Source organism: Oncorhynchus keta, chromosome 21, assembly GCF_023373465.1.
Source record: "Oncorhynchus keta strain PuntledgeMale-10-30-2019 chromosome 21, Oket_V2, whole genome shotgun sequence".
Lineage (NCBI taxonomy): Eukaryota > Metazoa > Chordata > Actinopteri > Salmoniformes > Salmonidae > Oncorhynchus > Oncorhynchus keta.
This window is the reverse complement of record NC_068441.1, coordinates 5233850-5258257: the sequence shown is the minus strand read 5'-3', so window position 1 is coordinate 5258257 and position 24408 is coordinate 5233850. Positions and strand designations below refer to the sequence as shown.

The 24408-nt window shown below is 42.0% G+C and overlaps 1 protein-coding gene across 3 annotated transcripts; it reads left to right on the top strand.

Annotated features, from left to right (window-relative positions):
* Positions 1-4035: 4035 nt before the first annotated feature.
* On the top strand, positions 4036-23108 carry LOC118399980 (ras-related protein Rap-1A-like). 3 transcript variants are annotated; one of them, XM_035796271.2, is made up of 8 exons: positions 4036-4194; positions 11471-11559; positions 11903-11971; positions 12099-12155; positions 12868-13008; positions 17293-17436; positions 17563-17696; positions 22247-23108. In XM_035796271.2, the coding sequence occupies exons 2-7, from the start codon at positions 11503-11505 to the stop codon at positions 17650-17652; spliced, it is 558 nt and encodes a 185-aa protein (XP_035652164.1). In that variant the 5' UTR covers positions 4036-4194; positions 11471-11502; the 3' UTR covers positions 17653-17696; positions 22247-23108. The 3 variants fall into 3 exon arrangements, with proteins under 3 accessions (XP_035652164.1, XP_035652167.1, XP_035652165.1); XM_035796274.2 differs by lacking the exon at positions 4036-4194 and adding an exon at positions 4353-4377; XM_035796272.2 differs by lacking the exon at positions 4036-4194 and adding an exon at positions 9328-9452.
* Positions 23109-24408: the final 1300 nt, after the last annotated feature.

Here is a 24408-nt window from a genome sequence, read left to right as displayed (position 1 = left end):
CTGCTAAATGGCATATATTATTATTATATATTATTATTGAGTGTGCTCTTAAACATATTTTAGGATTGTGTTTCAGCAGGGATGGAGCAAAGCCTGCACACCCAGTACATCTCCTGGATGAGATGTACTGGGGGCGGTAGGGTAGCCTAGTGGTTAGAGTGTTGGACTAGTAACCGGAAGGTTGCAAGGTCAAACCCCCGAGCTGACAAGGTACAAATCTGTCGTTCTGCCTCTGAACAGGCAGTTAACCCACTGTTCCTAGGCCGTCATTGTAAATAAGAATTTGTTCTTAAACTGTCTTGCCTAGTTAAATAAAGGTTTAAAAAAAGAGGGATAGCCACCCCTGCCATAAATCATGCCACTTGATTAATATAACCTCACATCTTTACTCCACCATTTGCTTTGGTGTTGAGTGGCTGACGTTATTCAGAAGCTACTGGCATCTCGGCCTGGAGGACTAAAACCAGAAAACCCAAAGTTGTCACCAATAGAGGGCAGTATACACAAGATATCCTGAAAGATTTGTCCATATCAGTTTTCTTTTCAGTAAAAAGTGAGGTGGCACACACCCAGAGATAATTATTTAGTGTAGAGGTGCTGACTAACAGCGAATAAACTGTAAGCTATAAAAATAGATAAACTCCCAGTAATTTATTGGGTAAAACACCAATGTTTCGGCATCACTGTGCCTTCTACAGGTTAATGTCATGAATGCTTGAACCAGGTTATGTAGACAAACAGTGCAATTTAGTTCAACCAATGACAATAGTGAAGGGTGTGTCATAATTATTAGGTTGATTAGAATGAATTGAGTGAAACTTGAAAGAATCGTTTACAGCATATAGAATATATTAGGCTATTGTTCTCATATGGAACATAATTAGACATTATACATAATATTAGCATCAACATACATTATTGTTTAATTTCATTTGACATACATTTAATTATTTCCAATTTAATATGTGTTACATGTAATCTTTTGGTTCAACCATAATGCATAGTAAGCATTATCAACAGGGGGAACATATTGGGTATATGCTGATAAGCTGTAGAAATAATATATTAATTTATAAGACTTCGTTAAAAAAAAAGAGAATAAAGAAGAATTGTTCATAAGGACCTGAGATCAAAGTCAATATTCAGACCGCTAGGGGTCAATGTTTTTAGACAGGATATCCAGGACTCCCTCTAGTAGTAGGATCTCGACGTTAACCTGCTCTCTTTGGCAGAGTAATATGCTCAATGCCTGTATATTTGAGGGAGGAGATAGGATGGTTAGCTTCAACAAAGTAAGCTGCTACTGGATAGTCAGTGTCCTTACACCTGATTGAACTGCGGTGTTCAGCTATGCGTTTTAATTGTCTTTTAATTTGTCCTATGTGGGCTTTCCCACATGAACAGGTGATGAGATAGATTACTCCCTTTGTCTTGCATGAGATGATACCCCTAACAGGGATTTTTCGACCTGTACGTGGATGTCTGAAGAAGGATGTTTTTGTAGTGCAATTGCACTGTGTGCATGAGCCATATTTGTAGCTCCCTTTTGGAATGGGTGTCAAGAGGACCTCACCAAGCTATCCCCAATATTGCGACCACGCTTATAGACCACCAGTGAGGGTTTCTTGAAGAGGTGTGCAGTTTTTTTGTCAGATTTCAGAGTACGCCAGTGCTTTTTCAGGATTGCTTTCATTTTCTCCGAACACTTGGTGTAATTAGTGCAGAAGATTGTTGCGTTGTTTTCAGTGTTGGTTAAAGTACTAAATTGTATACTTGAGTAAAAGTAAAAATACCTTAATATAAAATGACAAAAGTAAAAGTCACCCAGCAAAATATTACTAGAGTAAAAGTCAAAGTATTTGTTTTTTAAAAGTACTTAAATATCAAAAGTAAATGGAATTGCTCAAATGTACTTAAGTATCAAATGTCAAAGTCAAAGTATAAATAATTTCAAATTCCTTATATTAAGCAAACCAGATGGCACACTCAGGGGCACACTCAGACATAATTTACAAATGAAGCATTTGTGTTTAGTGAGTCTGCCAGATCAGATGCAATAGGGATGACCAGGGATGTTCTCTTGATAAGTGTGTGAATTGGACAATTTTCCTGTCAAAATGTAACGAGTACTTTTGGGTGTCAGGGAAAAAGCATGGAGTAAAAAATACATTATTTTCTTTCGGAATGTCGTGAAGTAAAAGTTGCCAAAAATATAAAAAGTAAAGTTCAGATACCCCCAAAAATATTTAAGTAGTACTTTCAAGTATTTTTACTTAAGTACTGGATGTTTTTATCCTTTGGTTTAGTTTCGAGCAATTCTTCTCTTGGTTTTTGAGATATTTTCAGAATTGCAGCATCAAGAGTTTTGTCCTTTTTTGCCTCTCATTTTCATTTATCTGTCATTTTCTTAGCATTGCTGTCAAAATATGATTGGTGGCTGCAGATTTGTTTAACCCTGCATATGGTCAACCATTCTTGGGGGGAAGGGGATACATACTATCCGCACGTAGCAGGGTATTGCGGTCTGTGGGCTTTGTGTATAAGTCTGTATGTATAATGCACCATTCTCTTTGATGATCCATAGTTTATTTTTCTCTCATCAGTCTGCATGGTGAATTTGAGATATTTTATAGCTTCTTTTCAGTGAAATGGACTACCAGGAGTTGTTCGCGGTTAATGGGCTACCACCACTTTTCATCCTCATAATTCTTATCTCCAGCACCAAACTGTGAAAATGGCGCATATCTGTGATTTGTCATTAAAAATATAAGATCCTAAAAAATGCTTCTCTGTGACGTCACAGTGTCGGGTAGAACATTTTAACACTATATTTCTGTAGAAATGCACCGTTTTCACATATGTAGACACTGGTTTGGTGCTGAAGATAATGCATATGAGGTTGGAGTTGCCCTATAACTTTTGAGAATTTTTCTTTCTTTATTTACCTGTAAAGCACACCTGTCCTCAGCTACAGGCAATTTGAAATGCAGTTGAATTAAAAAAAATATCTGTTTGTAGAGGAGCATGATAAAACGTTGCCTGTCACTGCTGTCACACACCATCTTCATTCTCTTCAGGCAATCTGAACATCCATCCATCAATATACTGTTGTGCCTCTAACTCTTTCTGCAGTAACTAAGTTGTCTGGGACTTGAAGACTTGTTACTATACTACTATGACTACGGATAAGGCTGAATTAATTGTAGTAATAATGAGTGAGAAAGTTACAGAGGCATAAGTATCATATCCCGCCAAAAATGCTAACCACCCCTGTTATTGTAATGGTGAGAGGTTAGCATGTCTTGGGGATATTTGTGCGTCGGTAACTTTCTCACGGACTATGTACACCCGATATGGATGAAAATAACCTCAATTTAAAGCTGACAGTCTGCACTTTAACCTCATAGCCATTGTATCATTTCAAATCCAAAGTGCTTGAGTACAAAGGCCAAAACACAACACTGCAAACCTATGCTTTACCTCCTGTATGCCACATCCTCATTTATATTCATTTGCTGGGTGCTTATAGTAATCCCATTTCAACACATGCACAAGTTTGTATTAATATGCATGTGAATTGGAAATATATATTTAGCATATCCCAACTTTCCCTGAGATAATATCGGAGAGTGGGACCACAGCCAGGGTTTGCCATTACCAACGGCGACCCTGGAGCAATAAGGGTTGCTCGAGGGCACATCGACAGATTTTTCACCTCGTCTGCTCGGGATTCGAACTAATGTAGAATGTATGCACACATGACTGTAAGTCGCTTTGGATAAAAGCGTCTGCTAAATGGCATATATTATTATTATTCTTAAAGCAACCCAACACTCTAACCGCTAGGCAAGGCTACCTGATTTTGATAATAAGATTGACATATTTGCATAAATGCTTTGGCTGAGTTAACTGATTGGGTTTGTCAGGGGTCATAGGGCCATGATGTTGATTAAAAATAAATCCTGCATGGAACATATATCCATAAATAAGTTATTATTATAAAGCATTGCAATTATGAGCTGTGAATTACCCGATGTATTTTTGTTGTTGTATTGTCCTCTACCACCACAAAAGGAACCAGTGCAAAATTTGACATTGTCCTTTTAAGAAAACCGAGAAATAGTTTGGAATGACGTCTACTGCGCACTGAGGCCGGGGACACAGACCGTGGCGGAGTGGAGCGAGCGAGAAACGGTGAGTGTAAAAAGGCTAACTTTATTTTTGCTAACAGTGCTGTCAAAAAGCCACCACATGTTTGGCCAAACAATTTGAGATACATTAGAGAGGAATGCGTGGCACGGTGAATATGTTGCATTTAGCAACTGAGATTAGGAATTTGCACTCCCATTTTTAAGTCAAGGCCAGGCGGAAGGGCAGGTAACGTTAGCTAGCTAAAAACAGTCTACATTTTGTTGGATAGGGTAGATAACAAACTTAAAATGTATTTTAACATAACTATAACTATCCAAATATGTGCATGCTGGTTTATGTTTTGTATTGTGTGCGGAGGCTCAGGAATGCATGCAGTTAGCTAGCTACGTTAGTTCGTGAAGTCGACCAATCAGTCGCGTGCTAGTTTGCTAACTATTAGCGTGGTACCTAACAAGCTAGCTAGTGAACTGGCATTGGCATTTTTTATTAGTTTTACATCAACTTGAATGTGCTACTACACAAGTGTAGTCGTCACTCTATTTAGCTGTAACGTTATTCAGTTGAGCTAATCAAGCTCGGTTGTTAGCTAGTTGACCTGGGTCAACTGATAGTTAGCAAGAGAATTGAGCTAGCTGTCGGTTGTTAGCGGCGATGATTTAGCTAGCGGTGTTTGTATGCTCGGGGTTTGTTAGCTAGCTGGACAGGGTGCAATAGGTAACGTTAACTAGTTAACAGTAGTGCGCCAAATCATTAGTCTGGGACTGGATACCAGTATCTTTAGCTAACATGCCACTCATGTCATTTGGCAACCAGGCTACCAAATCATAGTACAGTTACAATAATATTTAGGTTGACATGGTGGATGTCTGTTCTTCTGATGAATACCGAACACAAATATGACCGCAGCATGCTACAATTTCAAAGATTTTACTGAGTTACGGTTCACAGAAGGAAATCAGTCAATTGAAATAGATTAGGGCCTAATGAATCGATCGATTTCACATGCCTGGGAGTACAGATAAACATCTGTTGGTCACAGATACCTTAACTAGAGGGGTGGATCAGAACCTGTCAGTATTTGGTGTGACCACTGTTTGCCTCATGGGGCGTGACACATCTTCACAGAGTTGATCAGGCTGTTGATTGTGGCCTGTGGAATGTTGTCCCACTCTTCTTCAAATGGCTGTGGTAAATTGCTGGATATCAAATGTTATTTGTCAGGTGCGTGGAATAAAACAGGTGTAAGAACTTACCGTGAAATGCTTACTTACAAGCCCTTAACCAACAATTCAGTTCAATAAATAGTTAAGAAAATATTAACTAAATAAACAAGTAAAAAGTAACGCGAGAAATTGATAACAATAACGAGGCAATATACAGGGGGTATGGGTTAGTTGAGGTCATTTGTACATGTAGGTAGGGGTAAGGTGACTATGCATAGGTAATAAGCAGCAGTGTGTTGCAGCAGTGTAAAAACAAGGGGGGGGGTCAATGTAAATAGTCCGGGTGGCCATTTGATTAATTGTTCAGCAGTCTTATGGCTTGGGGGTAGAAGCTGTTAATGAGCCTTTTGGACCTGGATTTGGCACTCCGGTATTTCTTGCCATGCGGTAGCAGAGAGAACAGGCTATGACTTGGGTGACTGGAGTCTTTAACTATTTTTTTGGGGGGCATTCCTCTGGCATGCCTAGTGCAGTGGTTCTTAAACGTTTTATAGTCCCGTACCCCTTCAAACATTCAACCTGCAGCTGCTTACCCCCTCTAGCACCAGGGTCAGCACACTCTCAAATGTTTTTTTTTTTTGCCATCATTGTAAGCCTGCCACACACACTATACAATACTTTTATTAAACATAAGAATGAGTGAGTTGTTGTCACAACCTGGCTCGTGGGAACTGACAGAGCTCTTATAGGACCAGGGCACAAATAATAATACATGTTGCTCTTTATTTAGTCATCTTACATATAAAACCTTTTTATTCACAATTTTTGAATAACAAACTCCACAGGTTAATGAGAAGGGTGTGCTTGAAAGGATGTGCATAACACTGCAATGTTGTATTGGAGTCTGTCTTAAATAATTTTCCACACAGTCTGTGCCTGTATTTAGTTTTCATGCTTGTGAGGGCCGAGAATCCACTCTCATGTTGGTATGATGGAAAGACCTGTGTGTTGTCCTTGTTAATGCAGACAGAAGAGCTCCAAATTAGCCTCAATTTTGTCCCACATGTTGAATGTAGTTGCAGAGAGTCTCTGTAATCCTAGATTCAGATCATTCAGGCGAGGAAAAAACATCACCCAAATAGGCCAATCATGAGAAACTCGTCATCGTGCCAGCAGTCAGACAAGTGAAAATTATGGTCGGTAAAGAACTTTAAGCTTGTCTCTCAATTTAAAAACATGTCAATATTTTGTCCATAGATAACCATCACAATTCTGTATGTTGTAATAGCGTTACATGGTCGCTACTAGTGTACCCAAGTGGCGTCAGGAGCAACAGCTTGCACGCGTGTTACCATTCTACTATGTCTCCCTGTCATGGCTTTTGCGCCATAAATACAGATACCAACACATCTTGACCACCAAAGTCCATTTGATATCACAAAGCTGTCCAGTACTTAAAAATATCCTGTCCTGGTTTGCAGAAGAGGATGTCTTCCTTAATTGACCCCCCATAAACCTAACAGACATATAACAGGAGCTGTGCCAGGCCACGTCTGTTGACTCATTCGGCTGTTAACGCATAGAATTCACTGGCTTGTATATGAAGCAATAATTGTTTCAAAACATCTCCTGCCATGTCACTGATGAGTCGTGAAACAGTGCAAGTGTAGCACTGCTGTCATAGCAGTACTACCAGTAGAGCTGGTATGCGTGTCTATGGATGTGGGCCTTACTTTTTAAAAAACATTTATCAATTTGAGTGAACGGAATGAGCAGCAGCTACGTTTGACTACATACGGACCTTTAGTGGAATTCCAGAGAGAGAGCGTAACAGTTAATGTGATTGGATGTTAATTATGTTATACCATAACCTCACCTCCACCATGTGGCACTCTGTTACAACGTTGACAACGCTAGCCTACACAACGCCATATGTGGTTTGCGGTTGTGAGGCCGGTTGGACTTGCTGCCAAATTCTCTAAAACTATGGTAGAGAAATTTAACATTCAATCTTAACAGCTGTGGCATTGTTTGACAACTGCACATTTTAGTGGCCTTTAATTGCCCTCAGCAAAAGGTGCAACTGTGTAATGCTCATGCTATTTAATCAGCATTTTGGTATGCCACACATCAGGTCAATGGATTCTCTTGGCAAAGGAGAAATGGTCACTTAAGAGGATTGTAAACAAATTTGTGCACATTTAAGGCTTTTTTTTGTGTGTACATATGGAACATTTCGGCATCTTTTATTTCAGCTCTTGGAACATGAGGCCAACAATTTACATGTTTGTGTTTATATTTGTGTTCTGTGTAGTTAGCTGAGCCAATACTCCCTTCTGTAAAACAGCTAATGTTAGGAGCGTGGCACTGGCAGGAATTAACATTATAGCACTGACTGGATGTGTGGTAAATATTAGTTGCTCATTTCAAACATTCAGTCGCTAGCTAGGCATCCATGTGTTTGACAGCTTTCAGACTAGTCCCCTCAACTAAGCCAGCCTCTCTTACATTTCACATAAATTGAACATGAACCATTAAATGCTTCTTTTTTTTTTTTTTACAGTACTAGGCCTGGTATGCAGTACTATATACTGGTATGCACCACTATACTGGTATGCACCATACACCAAAAGGTTTTTCCCCCTGGGAGATAAAGCATGCATCACTGTCATCCTGTGGCCTGAATCTGCAAACATTAGGATAAGATCTAGGCTTTAACTTAACCGGCTTACTTCCCTCTCCTCAGAAGTTTCCAAGTCAACATTGCAGTTTGTGTCCTGAACAGGAACAGAGAGTGAAAAGCTATTTTGATGTTTCTTTCCGTTCTGACTTCTCAGACCGCAACCCAATTTCACTTCTGTTTTTTTCTCTATTTACATCTACACAAATTTGAACCGACTTGTTTCCAGTCCTAAACAATGTGGTTGTGAACATAATTTGAATGACTGCTGTGTGAAGGGAAGTCAACGAAGAGAGATGTGGATTTTAGGGATTTTGTAGGATTAGTGTTGCTGACTAGTCGGCTCAACGCTCGAGAATAGGCCTACTCCAATTGATGAGGCAAAAGAAAGGGCTGAGGCCGTAACTTTCCTAATTAACGCCACACCTAATTCTTAGCATTGGAATGAATGACCATCCACATGACTAAATTGGAACGAGAAAATGATAAACGAATGGGCTTGTGATTATGAGTACTACTGGTAGCCCAGGAAACCGGATGTGTGGTGTCACAGCTCACCGTTAATTTAACACCACATGTGGTGTTCTCAAATCCGTATCAGCAGTTCTTCGTTCTTTTTCCCCCGCTTGGGCTGCCTCTGATTCAACTGTCAAGTCATGACGTTTACATCCACCAGTTGCTACAGCCTTGGTTAAATACAATGACTTACTTGCCCAAAGTTTAGAGTGGAGGTGGCCCTTAGCCTCAACATCAACCCTAAAACCTCTAGGCCTGCTATGAGCCAGAAAAGTCACCACATTAGTTAGTAGCCTAGATGGACGACATGTGTTTCTATGTTCTGATGGCAGATTTTCATTTACGGATTTCAATGGGGCTCTTCTTAATAAAAAAGAAAATTGAAGGGCCTGTTTGGAATTATGCAAATAAACTGTAGTTCATAAAAGGATCATTTTAGATTCTGTTCTTCTGACCTTATGATTTTGTGTTTTTCCCCCCCTGTCATTTCCTGATATCTTAGTTGGGGGATTTCTGAGGTGAAGTTGTTTGCGTAATAACGGAAGACATGAAACATAATCTCACCAATTTCAAAAGTATTACTTTGAGTACATTAAGCACCTTTTCGTGCAGTCTTAAATCCTGAACCACAAGTGGTTGACTCAAACTGTATTCAGTGCCTGCTTTGCCAGCACAGGTTGAGGGCAGCATAATGACAATTTCTATAATTAATATGCAAGTGCAAAGTGAGGCCTTGCATGATGGGTGTGTGGTTTCCACTGGCAACACTGGTCTGGAGAGATATAGGAACCTGCCTATCAAATGTGGTGCTGAGTCAGGGCCAGGCACAGTGACTGCTCACTATCATTGTCAACGGATTAGTACATTCTCCTCACAATACTCCAAATAGCCTGCTGAAGTCTGAAGCTTGTTAAATGTCAGAGCACTGATCTGCTACTAAGGTATGAATATTTACGAAATGTCAACTGTTGTGTCCATCCTTAATCCATATAGTGTTTAGATTTTGTCTAATTTGTGACTCGGCTAAGAGGGGAGCACACTATGGAGTCTCTCGCTCTTTCTCAGCAACTCTTCTTCCCAGTTTAAGCCTTACATGGAAACATACCTCTGTCCATAGAGAGTGAGTTATATGGTGCTGATGTCATGGTTTCAGTGTGTTTGTGGTGCGTGGCTCACTCTCCTTATTTGTTAGTTACTACGGGGGAAAATACTTAGGCTATTTGTTTTGTGGGGAGAGATATTGAGGAACGACTGGGGGGGGTTGAGGTTCAGTTAAATAATTTCCTTACATGGCCTTGTGCGTGAAAGCGTGCCATGCACGTAACGCAGTTAATGGACTGCCGTAGAGATCACTGTGAACGTTTCTGAGTTGTAAGGGGCTCAGTCAGAGAATGCATCATTACTGGAGCAGGCTTTCTCAGGATAGTCACATCAATTCAAAAGTAGTTGTAGTTTACATCACACTTTTTAAAGTTGTTTTTCATACATCATTTGAAGTGAAAAGTGTATTACGCTACCAGTGACATTAAATCCACACCAGCATGCATCAACACTTATAATACTAATACCTAAGTCTCTGGACTTTACTGTCCTCCTCTACCTTTGCAGTTTTCACTTGTCATGGATTACAGTTTTCACAGCTCATGACTTGTGGAACAAAAGTTCCACTGACAGGTAGACTTTCTTCTCAAAGTGCATAGACAAGTGCGAAGGGGTACTTTCCCTTGCTCCTAAAAATAAATAAATAACTCCTGTATGATGAGGATTAGTCTCTTCACCATAAATTATTCATTGGTCTCATATCCCATGAGGCTGTCTGTCTCTTGTGACTTTAGTCAGGAGCTGATGGTCTCTGTAGGTGTTCCTGAGTATTTAGCCCTAGAGGGCATGTTGTCAATGGAAGGACACCACAAATCCCAAATGGACGGCATTGTGGTTGTTTCTTAATTGTCTTGCGTTAACAACAGATGGCAGGGCCCCAGACTAACATTTTCCCCCGGTGACAGTGGTGCCACAAAGTTTTTCAGTTGTTGGCACCAGCCGATGACATGGTAGCTTTATTATTTTATTTTCATGTTGTGATTCAACTATTATACTGATATATTTTACTGTTTAAAAGGGCTCCAGAATGTTCTGAAAAATGTAATGTCCCAAAAAAGGTTGCCGTTGTAGCCTACCACCCAATGAGGCCTATGTAATGTGCCTAATTATTTTGCGCACTACGTATCTCAAAGCCATATCAAATATCTTGGTTGTAAAATGTTTGCTATTGAGCACAAAATTGAGAGTTGAAAAAAAAATCGAAACTAATACTTACCGAAAGCTGAGAACCTCCTTTCTTCAACTGTGACAATGTGTTAGCTGTGTTTTTTTTCTCCCCCGGCAAAGGAGAGCGGCTCACTCAACAAAGCAGCAGGCCCCAGCGAAACGGGGGTGGGCAGACACTTTCATGAGGATAATGTACTTTAAGTGACTGAGTTAGCTGACCATGTAGAATGTGCAACTCGTACCGATCCAACCAATTAAACATTTCACTCGCGCAGCCATGTCGGTCGCTAAATGCGACTAAATGGTCTGTCTTGAGCCCTTTTTTTGTATACCGCAGCAGAAAGATGGGCCTACAGGTTGACCCATTGGGCAAGCCCATGTGCTGCATGCCAATGGATTTCAGTTTCTGTATTCATAGACTGAGTCTGACATGGTGTGCTGCATGCATGTCGGCCAGATGGTTGTCCTAGGAGCAGGCGGCCAAACCCAAACTTCTCCCTTCACACCCACAGCTGGTTTGTGTTAGCTAGAGGATGGGGTCATAAACTCCTCCTGACCTGTTCCACTGGAGCTCCGCTTATGGGTGTTGCCATTGTTATGCCGCGACTTGTCCCGACCATACTACGATCTTATTGGGAGAGAACTGATATTTCTGTTTTTACAATTTTGTCTTTTTCTCCTGCCTGTGCAGACTGTTGGGCTGTCCCGTGAAGAGATCCTGCCATGCGTGAATACAAGCTAGTGGTGCTAGGCTCGGGAGGCGTGGGCAAATCCGCTCTGGTGAGTATTTCACTGGAGGTGGGCCATCTACATTTTTGTAATTTAGCAGATGCTCTTATCCAGAGTGACCGACAGTAGTGCTTGCATAAATTCTCATAATTTTTCGTGCTGTCCCCCGGTGGGAATTGAACCCGACAACCCTGGCGTCGCAAGCGCCATGCTCTACCAGCTGAGCCGCACGTGACCATCTCGGCTTAGTCCAGATGTCTGTCTTATGTACCAACTAGCACAAGCCAGGGTTATGCAAATCCAGGCCTCAAGATCCACAGCACCATCCTTGAATATTCCTGTGTTGTGAGTTGTTGATCTGACTTGTTTTTGTGGCCCATGTTCTCTCTTACAGACAGTCCAGTTTGTACAGGGAATCTTTGTGGAAAAATATGACCCAACAATAGAAGACTCCTACAGAAAGGTACGTGTCCCGTAAGGGAGGAATTGCCAGGGAATAAGCTGATTGCTTTCAGCTGGTCTGTGGGTCAATAACCTGTTGTGCTCTTTCTTTCTCACCCTCTTGTTTTTTTTTTCTTTCTCCACTGCAGCAAGTGGAGGTAGATGGACAGCAATGCATGCTTGAAATCCTCGACACAGCCGGCACAGTAAGTTAATGTTGCTCAGCTCCACAACTCTGTTATCCAGGCTAAACACTGAGTGTATATTTATTTAAAGACATGCTCCGGTACTTTAGTGACTAAGAAAATATTTTTTAAACCCCCAACCCCGCTTGATGCTAGATGTGTCAATGTGTAGTTCATACATGCATAATCTATGAGCAGTCAATGAGCTTTAGCCCCTCGGATTTGAGTGACAGCTAGCAAGAGGCCTGCCCAGCATTATCCAAAAAGGTTGCAGGTCGGACTCCAACCGCTCAATTTTTATTTATTTATTTTTTTTTTACCTTTATTTAACCAGGCAAGTCAGTTAAGAACATATTCTTATTTTCAATGGGCACCGCAGAGAGGGAGTGAAAGCAATGATGTTGTGCAAATATCTGCACCTATGTGACGATGTACGACAATTTGAGGGAACCTTTTGGCTCATTAGTGCTACTTTCAGAACTACTGGCTAAAAAGTATTTAAAAGTACCAGAATCTCTTTAAATTATTTGCTGGGCTTCCAAGGCTAATATTGAAGTGCCTTGGGCCTCCACTGACAAGTCAATTGAGCTGTGATGTCTAGCAGCAACATAATGCATGTACTAGTATAACTTTTTTTGGGGGGGGGAGATCATGAAATTGATCAGGGGAATAGAGGTCTTATTAACTATGACATCAGAATTCATGATACTACTTTCCCCTGCCTGTCTTACAGGAGCAGTTCACTGCAATGAGAGATCTGTACATGAAGAACGGTCAGGGCTTTGCCCTGGTGTACTCCATCACAGCACAGTCCACGTTCAACGACCTGCAGGACCTGAGGGAACAGATCCTGAGAGTGAAGGACACCGAAGATGTGAGTAGCTACCTTGGATTATAACTAGACCACATGATCAGGGAAAACTCCTGGCCCTAGTTAAAACTAACCATTATTTACCACAGCACTGTATAACATTTACCCATGATCATGAGCTAGTCTTTGCGGTGTGATGACAACTGAGCTCATGCAGCAAGAATGAGAGAAGGAAATATTATTACAACCCCTCCCCATTAACCACGGTCCCATTTCTTGGCACTCCCTCCTTGTGTTTGGAGTATCGGAGTGACACTTCATAGTCCCCTGGCCTCAACAGATACTCACTCAGCAGGATGATGCCCTTTTTTGGTGATCTGTATAACCCCTTTCCTCTCAAGCTTTCTCTTTCCTGTACTCTCTCTCCCTTTCTGTGTGGGCGGGGCTAATGTCTCCGGGTGCCAATAAATCCCCTGTACTTTGTTATGACTGGCTCATTTTTTTTTTTAATCACTTGTCGGTTACTCGTTGTTTCCCAGCCGGCTTGTGGTTCGTGTGGTCTGGCCCAAGGTGGGTGATTTCCGACGGGGATGATTTCCACTGAAAGTCCCTAGTCATCAGAAACACTGGATGGGCTGGGGAGACCTTTTATTTTTAGGCAGTTCAGATTAGAAAGCCATTGCATGATGGAGGTTAGGGATCGATTGTAGGATCACTGGCTGTCAACAGGGAAGAAGGCCCGTTCCATCCCTTTGCTCAGTGTTTTCTCTCGAAATACTCCCAAGACTCAACACTTGTGCATATCTGCCAACTACCATACTGCAGCTCTCTGTGGTAGCTATCATTCTACTGATGATTTAAGCTTTTCGCCCTGTTCCTTTCATTGCCCCTTGTAGGAATGCATGACCAATGGAAATGCTTGTGTGTGTGTGTCCAAAGAAGGGATGGATTCTTGGTTGAATTTGGGCAGGCCAATGCTGCTCAGCCATTTCCATTCCAAGTGCTTGATGGGAATGTCACACACCATTTACTACTACAGTGTTGGAGAATGTGAAGACGGCGGGGAGGGCTCATGGTCTAGCCAGGTTCGATTTAAAGACGCTGTCCATACGGAACACACAGGCTACAAAACAGAACCCACACGGCAAGGCTCTGAATAGGTGCTCAGAATATTAGTCCCACTATATAATACACTTTGAGGATTTTTGGTAGGATTCCTTTCAAGCTACAATGTGTTACAATGTAACATTTCAGATTGTGCAAATGCAAGTGTTTAACTCCGTAGATAATTTTACCAGAGCAAACCTGGACACCAAAGCCCATTTCCTTGAATGGTAACAAGGAGAAGAACCATAAGGTGGTGAATGAAGTGATGGGACTAGTATCGGCTCCCCCCCCCCTTCCATCACACGCCTAGCTTACACAAGAGGTCTTGTGACTTCTGTCTAAGTCCTCGTCTGTTCAGCTGGAGTAGTAGGTTAATGCCGGACTTGTGATTTCGCCATGTGTATGTCTCGGTGTGGCTCATCGACACAGGCTTAACTTCCCTCCCTGCCTTCCTCCATGTTGCTGACTGGGGATGTTCTACAGCTACTTTCTTCCCTATCTGGCGATAGCTAGCCTGGAAATGCACACCTCCAGTTCTACTCTGACTTTAGGGCAACCGTCGTTCAACGGCCCCGTCTAAGGGTTTGTTTTGGGTTTGACACTTCACGGAGCTACCGCCATGGAGCTAGGCCAAACTGCTTCCTGTCGTCTGCCCTTACAGCCCTGTGAGAGAGGGCACTTGCCCCGAATAGGGTGAAGTTGCCCCCAGACACTGTTCTGAGGTCAGTTTTACGTTCCCGCATCATCTGCCCCCCTAATGGTTAAAGTTAGGCTCTGCGGAGGAGAAGATCCCAGATCTGTGTTTTTGGGCAACTTTTACACAGCTGCTTTTTCTAGACTTTTCAGTAAGGCATCAAAGTGGGGAGAGATTAGGGAAGTCAACCCAGCATCCTTTATTCTCTCTCTGATCTCACCTTGATATTATGTACTGCTCCCCGGACACACACGCAGTCTGCCATGGTTTCATTCCATGGAGCAGCTGGAGCATGGAATGCAATGCAAACAGAGGGAAGCAGGCAGGAAGCCGATTTGTATCCTGCGTGGGCGGGGCTTCCATTGTTTCTACTAACTCCCTAAACAGCCAGAACACACTGTCAGGATGGGTGTGACAGACCCACACACATACACCTTGCTATTGATTAGGGATGGGAATTGCCAGGTAGCTCACGATACAATATTATTACCATACTTATAGTTGAAGTCGGAAGTTTACATACACCTTAGCCAAATGCATTTAAACTCAGTATTTCACAATTCCTGACATTTTATCCTAGTAAAAATTCCCTGTCTTAGGTCAGTTAGGATCAACACTTTAATAATGTAAAATGTCAGAATAATAGTAAATTATTTCAGCTTTTATTTCTTTCATTACATTCCCAGTGAGTCAGAAGTTTACATGCACTCAATTAGTATTTAGTAGCATTGCCCTTTAAATTGTTTAACTTGGGTCAAATGTTTCAGGTACCCTTCCACAAGCTTCCCACAATAAGTTGGGTGAATTTTGGCCCATTCCTCCTGACAGAGCTGGTGTAACTGAGTCAGGTTTGAAGGCCTCCATGCTTTTTCAGTTCTGCCCACACATGTTCTATAGGATTGAGGTTAGGGCTTTGTGATGGCCACTCCAAAACTTTGACTTTGTTGTCCTTCAGCCATTTTGCCACAACTTTGGAAGTATGCTTGGGGTCATTGTCCATTTGGAAGACCCATTTGCAACCAAGCTTTAACTTCCTGACTGATGTCTTGAGATGTTGCTTCAATATATCCACATTTTCCATCCTCATGATGGCATCTATTTTGTGGAGTGCAGAAAATCACCCCCACAACATGATGCTGCAACACCCGTGATTCACCATTGGGATGGTGTTCTTCGGCTTGCAAGCCTCCCCCTTTTTCCTCCAAACATAACGATGGTCATTATGGCCAAACAGTTCTATTTTTGTTTCATCAGACCAGAGGGAATTTCTCCAAAAAGTATGATCTTTGTCCCCATGTGCAGTTGCAAACCGTAGTCTGGCTCTTTTTTTTATGGCGGTTTTGGAGCAGTGGCTTCTTCCTTGCTGAGTGGCCTTTCAGGTTGTCGATATAGGACTCGTTTTACTTTGAATATAGATACTTTTGTACCTGTTTCCTCCAGCACCGTCACAAGGTCCTTTGCAGGTGCTTTGGATTGATTTGCACATTTCGCACCAGGGTACGTTCATCTCTAGGAGACAGAAGGCGTCTCCTTCCTGAGCGGTATGACGGCTGCATGGTCCCATGGTGTTTATACTTGCGTGCTATTGTTTGTACAGATGAACGTGGTACCTTCAGGCATTTGGAAATTGCTCCCAAGGATGAACCAGACTTGTGGAAAGAAAGACCTCAAACAAAAAAAATGTTTGAGATCTTTGCTGATGTCTTTAGATTTTACCATGATGTCGAGCAAAGAGGTACTGAGTTTGAAGGTAGGCCTTGAAATACATCCACGGGTACACCTCCAATTGACCCAAATGATGTCAATTAGCCAATTAGCCTATCAGAAGCTTCTAAAGCCATGACATAATTTTCTGGAATTGTCCAAGCTGTTTAAAGGCACAGTCAACTTAGTGTACGTAAACTTCTGACCCACCGGAATTATGATACAGTGAAATAACCTGTCTGTGAACAACTGTTGGAAAAATTACTTGTGTCATGCACAAAGTAGATGTCCTAACCGACTTGCCAAAACTATAGTTTGTTAACAAGAAATTTGTGGAGTGGTTGAAAAACTAGTTTTAATGACTCCAACGTGTGTGTAAACCTCTGACTTCTATATGTATTGCGATTTGATGTTCCAAACATATTGTTCACTATATGTCTGTCAGAGAGACAAGATGGAGCATGAGAACATTTGTTTTGTTCCGTCATGGAAATAGTGTTTGGCTCACTATTTTAATCAAGCAAAAGGATGAGAAATACTGGCGTTTTGGTGCTGACTAGCGCCCCCACTTTAATTTTTTTATTTAACTAGGCAAGTTGGTTAAAGAACAAATTCTTATTTACAATGATGGCCTAGGAACAGTGGGTTAACTGCCTTGTCCAGGGGCAGAACAGCACATCCATGTCCGGTTCAAATCGATACTTGGAGTCAAAGTATCGATTTTATAATATTGAATTGTGTAACTAGATTTTTCAACCATATTTATTTTGTTTGGTCCCAGTGAAATGCTTTAACATTTTTCATGTTATCCCTCATCCATGTCCTGTTCTCTTCTCTCCCAGGTGCCGATGATCCTGGTGGGGAATAAGTGTGACCTGGAGGATGAGCGGGTGGTGGGCAAGGAGCAGGGTCAGAACCTGGCCAGACAGTGGAACCACTGTGCCTTTTTAGAGTCCTCCGCAAAGTCAAAGATCAACGTCCTCGACGTGAGTACTGACAATCAAACTGCTGACTAGTGATATGAATTATGACACTTAACCATATAAATCCAAACTGTTAACTATGCCTTTTTTTTTGTGTCAAAGCACTTAGCAATGGTTTTGTGTTTGCAGATCTTCTATGACTTGGTCAGACAGATAAATAGGAAAACGCCTGTGGAAAAGAAGAAAGCGAAAAAGAAATCAAACTGTGTCTTGCTCTAAAGGTCCCCTCCCCTCCACCCCGCCCTGCAGCAGCTCTGAGCCAGGTGAGTAGGTGACTAACGACACGGGTAGACTCTAATTACCTGACTGGTACACCTTAACCCTTATTACTGGACCTACGAGGAGCACAACATTCTTCTCAACTCACAATATGCCCCTGCAATTTGGGATTTGTTTAATTTATAGTTATTAATACATGCTTTATTGTTTTTTTTTTTATTGGCCACGACTACTATTCTGTCAGTTGATTTTTCTCATAATTTGATGGTATCGATAGGGCCTGAGAGCATTCATGGAACCTTGACTGTTCACTGTCATTAACTTAGGTTAGACTGCTCCCTGGACAGTAGACTGTGCCATCTGCTGGTAGTGGGGATGTGCATATTTCCCTTTTTAAGGCGACACAATACAGGAATGATTCCTTTTTAAGTTTGAAACGGTTCTGTGTGATTTGTTTTGATTAGGCAACGAATCGACGCAATATGATTTAATGGACTAACATTTGTTGCATAAACACTACTTTCCATTTTAAGTTCAAATCTTTTGCTGATGGCACTCATGAGCTGGGCCTCTGAGCCAAATGTAGGCACCTGAGCTGAGCCATAAGGGATGCATCTACCACCCCACCACCACTATCGGGGGCGAGTCAGGCAATGTAGAAAGTTTTATCTGCCACTTTGGTTCTGAAATCGGCCACTAATTCACCTGTCGTTCACAATATATATTACTACGTGGACAAAAGTATACAGACACCCCTTCAAATGAGTTGATTCTGCTATTTCAACTACACGTGTATAAAATCGAGCACACAGCCATGCGATCTCCATAGACAAACATTGGCAGTAGAATAGCTCAACTGAGAAATTGGTAGGCTACACAAGCTCACAGAACGGGACCGTCATGTGCTGAAGAACGTAAAAATCGGCTGTCCTCGGTAGAGCAGCCGCACACAAGCCTAAGATCACCATGCGCAATGCCAAACGTCGGCTGGAGTAGTGTAAAGCTCGCCCACCCCCCCCATCGAATTCAGGACCAGTGGAAATGCGTTCTGATGCATCACGCTTCCCCATCTGGCAGTCTGACGGATAAATCTGGGTTTGGTGGATGCCAGCACAGATGCTACCTAGTGCCCGCTGTAAAGTTTGGTGGAGGAGGAATAAGGCTTTGGGGCTGTTTCATGGTTTGGGCTCGGCCCCTTGGTTCCATTCGTTAAATTCTTGATGCCGTGCTTCCGACTTAGTAGCAACAGTTTGGGGTTAGGCCCTTTCCTATTTCAGCATGACAATGCCCCCGTGCACAAAGCGAGATCCATAAAGAAATGGTTTGTCGAGATCAATGTGGGAGAACATGACTGGCCTGCACAGAGCCCTGACCTCAACCCCATCAAACACCTTTGGGATGAATTGGAACGCTGACTGCGAGCCAGTCCTAATTGCCCAACATTAGTGCCTGACCTCACTAATGCTTTTGTGGATGAATGGAAGCAAGTCCCTGCAGCAATGTTCCAACATCTAGTGGAAAGGCTTCCCAGAAGAGTGGAGGCTGTTATAGCAGCAAAGGGGGGGACTAAATCCATATTAATGCCCATGATTTTGGAATGAGATTTAGATGTCCACATACCTTTGATCATGTAGTGTATATATGAGCGTAGCTTTGGTTTTCCCCCTCATCTCAAAATCGAATGGGTTTGGACTATTTACGGAGTGAGTTTATTTTCTGTCATATAAAAATGACCACAAACACTGATTGTTTAAAACAAAACTATTTCTGATGAACCTGAGCAAAAATCTATTGTAACGGGGCGTTCAGCAGGCATAGCAAGATGCGTTGTCCCAGATTTCTTACTTTAATTCTGGTAAAACAGTTTTAACAGTGCATGATAACAATAACCTAGAAAATGACATAACTAATAAAGCCTGAGTGACAACCTAAATTCGCTCAAGCCATTTTTGCATTTGAATGCTGAACGTCCTGTGCAGATGTGCAAGATCAGGGACAGGCTGCCTACTTTGTGTTGATCAGTGCATGAAGCTGGTCACGGTGCAGTTTTTCCAGGCTACTGATATTGCCTGGGATTGTTTGGCATGTAGATCAATGATTATGAACAGTTTGACACTAAATGCATCCGGTATTTTCGGAAGGTATAAAGAATATAATATGAGAAATATTAGTGAACTGGTGAAATTTCTGACCCATGCATACATTTGGATCGGTTTGAGGTCTGCGGACCGACGCACTCACTATTTACGCATTTGAATCGGGGACCCATGCATATCAGTGAATCGTTACATCCCTAGTTGATAGTCTGGTGTAACTGTCCACATACACATGACTATCTCATTCTTCACCATGTTTATAGGGTAGTTAATCTGTTGCTCAATAGAGTCCTACAGTGAGGGGCCTAAGTCCAGCAGCCCCCAGGCGGTCTGTCTCCGGTCGGCTACGCCACCAAGAGCACTGGGCTGTCACTAACGGGATTACAGACCCACCGTTTTAGACTAGTGGAGCAGCCAGACTAGGATGGACGGGGGAACGGCAGGGGTGGGGTCAGGCGGAGGTGTCATAACCTAGGGGTCAAACAGGGAAATGGTTCCAATCGTTTTTCCACCCTTCATTTTTCCCATAGTGGATTTTAGAAACACTTCAAGTTAGGGCTGTGTTTTGTGTAGGCTAACACTGGCGTGACGTTTTGATAACCACGTAAATCTCTCTAGGACAAGGGGACTTTATTATCAATATATTCGGCTCTATTTACTCTCAGATTAGAAAATTCTATTAACATAAAAGTAGGCATCATGCAAGACTACAAATCCCTGCATCTCCGTCATCTGTAGCTGACACCTTTGCTCACAGTTATTGTCAATTTAAAACTTGCACAAGATGGCTCACAATTGTCAATTTTGAAGTTTTGACAAGTTAATAATTATTACATTTAGATATTTATTCCAGAGATTCTTACCTTTGCCTCTACTCGGCAGTCTCGTCCAGATCGTGGCATTTGTAGTTGTTTATGATAGCTGCATTAGCAGCTAATTAGCATTTCATTTTTGGTGGGTGAATACAGGGGAATATATTGATAAGTTACATTGTCCTAGAGGGATTTACACTGCTGTCAAAACATTGGGCCAGGGTAAGCCTACACGGAACACCGCCCTTATTTTAACGCTTTCTAAAATCCCCTATGGGAAAAATGAATGGTGGGGAAATTATTGGAATCCCCTGTTTGACCTCTACATTTATTGGGTATTATGACTCCTACTGTGATGCTCTATATGGCGAGGTCTTCTCCTGACTCCCACATAGCCCTTCTGCCACTTTTCCTATACCTGTCGTCCCTTCAATTCTGAATGGTTAAGGCAGTTGTCCCCATGCCCCTCTACTCACTGTATTACATAGCCAAGCTTCTTTCCCAAGCTTGCCTTGCCTCCACAGGAATTAAATCATCAACATGTATCGATCACATCTTTACAAATGCTGCAGAAATGTGCTTAAAAGCTATATCCAAATCCATAGGATGTAGTGATCATAATATATTAGCCATATCTTGGAAAACCAAAGTTCCAAAGGCTGGGCCTAATATGGTGTATAAGAGGTCATACAAGAAGTTTTGTAGTGATTCATATGTCGATGATGTAAAGAATATTTGCTGGTCTGTGGTGTGTAATGTGGAGCAACCAGATGCTGAACTTGACGCGTTTATGAAACGACTTATTCCAGTTACTAACTGCTTGGCGTAACCCTGGATTGTAAACTGTCGTGGTCAAAACATATTGATGCAGTAGTAGCTAAGATGGGGAGAGGTCTGTCCATAATAAAGCGATGCTCTGCCTTAACACTGTCAGCTGGGCAGGTCCTACAGGCCCTGGTTTTGTTGCACCTTGACTACTGTTCAGTTGTGTGGTCACGTGCCACAACAGGGCAGCACGGCTGGGCCTTGGATGTACACAGAGGGCTAATATTAATAATATGCATGTCAATCTCTCCTGGCTCAAAGTGGAGGAGAGTGACTTCATCACTCATTTTATTTATGAGCAATATTGACATTTTGAATGCAAGACATGCCACAAGGGTCTCATCAGTCCCCAAGTCCAGAACAAACTATGGGAGGCACACTACTACATAGAGCCATGATTACATGGAACTCTATTCCACATCAAGTAACTGACGCAAATTAGATTTGAGGGGGAAAAACGGATAATAAACACCTTATTGAACAGCAGGGACTGTGAAGATACACGTTTGCATACACACACACAATAACATACCCACTATACATGCACTTTGATTTACTACTGTAGATTTTTGGTGGAGTAGGGGCCTGAGGGCACACCGTGTGTTGTGAATGTATTGTAATGTTAACATTGTATAAACTGCCTTAATTCTGCTGGACCCCAGGAAGAGTAGCTGCAGCAAATGGGGATCCATAATAAATACAAATATACACACTGATGGAGAGCAGAAACATGCACTCCAACTGGCCAACAGAGGGCAGCACTTCCTCATTGATATATTATAGGACAATCCTTTGAACGAAATCCCGTTTTATACCTTCCGTTCATCTTTGCCCCCCTTCCTCTCCCCTCTCCACCTATAGAATGCTGTAATGAAGAACTGTTGCCCAGATTGGACCGTGCCAGCATTCCCCCGCCCCCTGCCCATCAGCCATAAACGGTGAGGACACAAACAGCTGACCGCTGATTCGCTAGTATCAAAGCAGGACACAATGAGAGAGACGACTTGTCTCAGACTCCTCTCTGATCCAACATCGGTGAACCCTGAAGGACAATCTTCATTCCCCACATCCTGAACCACCATGAACTCTGAAAGTCTCTGAAATGGGAACGTGTCCATGGTCCGGTCGACCGAAAGCCCCACTCCTCCTTTTGAGAGTGTAAAAGCGATTACCTACTAAGAAAGATTAAAAACTTCACTTCAGTATTTTACATCTTTGCAATATAGTGTATTTGGAGACATGGAAGTTGACTTCAGTTGTATGATTATAAATATCTTCAGACAGCATGACCACCTCTGTTATTAAGTGTACATGTTTTCAAGTGTGAAATCAAATGGAAGTAAGAACTTTTTTTTTTATAGCCATACACCTATTTCTCCATGCCAGTCATGTCAATGGTGGTAGATCAAGGTCTGTATATGTATTTTGGTTTCCCCTACATCCATGGACTTTCTCTTCTGCAAATATCTCTGATGTGACTTCATTTTATACTCAGTCACTGAGATATCATAGTTCCCATAATATATTCAAATGCCTTTTTTTTTTTTGCATAATAATGCTTCAGAAAAATGGGTATTTTATAGAAGAAATATGCGGGGAAATAAGGATTGATTTCTGTCTCTTGAAGCTGAAATATATACTAAACCAACTCTAATAATGCTTCTTGTGTTTTTCTGTCAAATGATGTTCCAGCTTTTATGGATTAAATTTTAGTACATTTTCAGTATTTTGGTCATTGTATTTTGTGGATTTAACTCGTCTGACTTCATAATCGTGCAGTATCATGTACAACCAACCCTATGATAATCTGAACTAAAATTGGATGGGTACCCAGTGGAATGTCGTTCCACCACCAAGTAGGAGGAAACCGTTGCACGGTGGCAATTTAATACAAAACTACACTACCGTTCAAAAGTTTGGGGTTACTTAGAAATGTCCTTGTTTTTGAAAGAAAATCACATTTTTGGTCCATTAAATTATGTAAAATTGATCAGAAATACAGTTTAGACATTGTTAGTTGTAAAGGACTATTGTAGCTGGAAATGGCAATCTTTTTGTAATATCTGCGTAGGCATACAGAGGCCAATTATCAGCAACCATCACTCCTGTGTTCCAATGGCAAGTTGTTAGCTAATCCAAGTTTAGCATTTTAAAAGGCTAAATGATCATTAGAAAACCCTTTTGCAGTTATGTTGTCACAGCTGAAAACTGTTGTTCTGATTAAAGAAGAAATGAAACTGGTCTTCAGACTAGAAGAGTATCTGGAGTGTCAGCATTTGTGGGTTCAAATAGGCTCAAAATGGCCAGAAACAAAGACCTTTCTTCTGAAACGCGTCAGTCTATTCTTGTTCTGAGAAATGAAGGCTATTCCATGTGAGAAATTGCCAAGAAACTGAAGATCTCGTACAGCGCTGTGTACTACTCCCTCCACAGAACAGCACAAACTGTCTCTAACCAGAATAGAAAGAGTGTGAGGCTCTGGTGCACAACTGAGCAATTCAAATTAGCCGAATTTGACGTTCAACGTGGCACAGTCATAGAATGCAGACTTTCCAACAAGTCAGTTTGTCAAATTCCTGCCCTGCTAGAGCTGCACCGGTGAACTGTAAATGCTATTATTATGAAGTTAGAAATGTCTAGGAGCAGCAACAGCTCATCCATGTGGTAGGCCACAAGCTCACAGAACGGGACCGTGAAGTGCGTAGCGCGTACAAGTTGTCTGTCCTCCGGTTGCAGCACTCACTACCGAGTTCCAAACTGCCCATGGAAGCAACGTCAGCACAATAACTGTTCATCAGGTGCTTCATGAAATAGGCTTCTGTGCGGCTGCTCGGTCATGGAAATCCAAGATCACCATGCGCAATACCAAGCGTTGGCTGGAGTGGTGTAAACCTCGCCGCCATTGGACTCTGGAGCAGGGAAAACGTGTTCTCTCGAGTGATGAATCACGATTCACCATCTGTCAGTCTGATGGACGAATCTGGGTTTGACAGATTCTAATAGAATGCTACCTCTCCCAATGC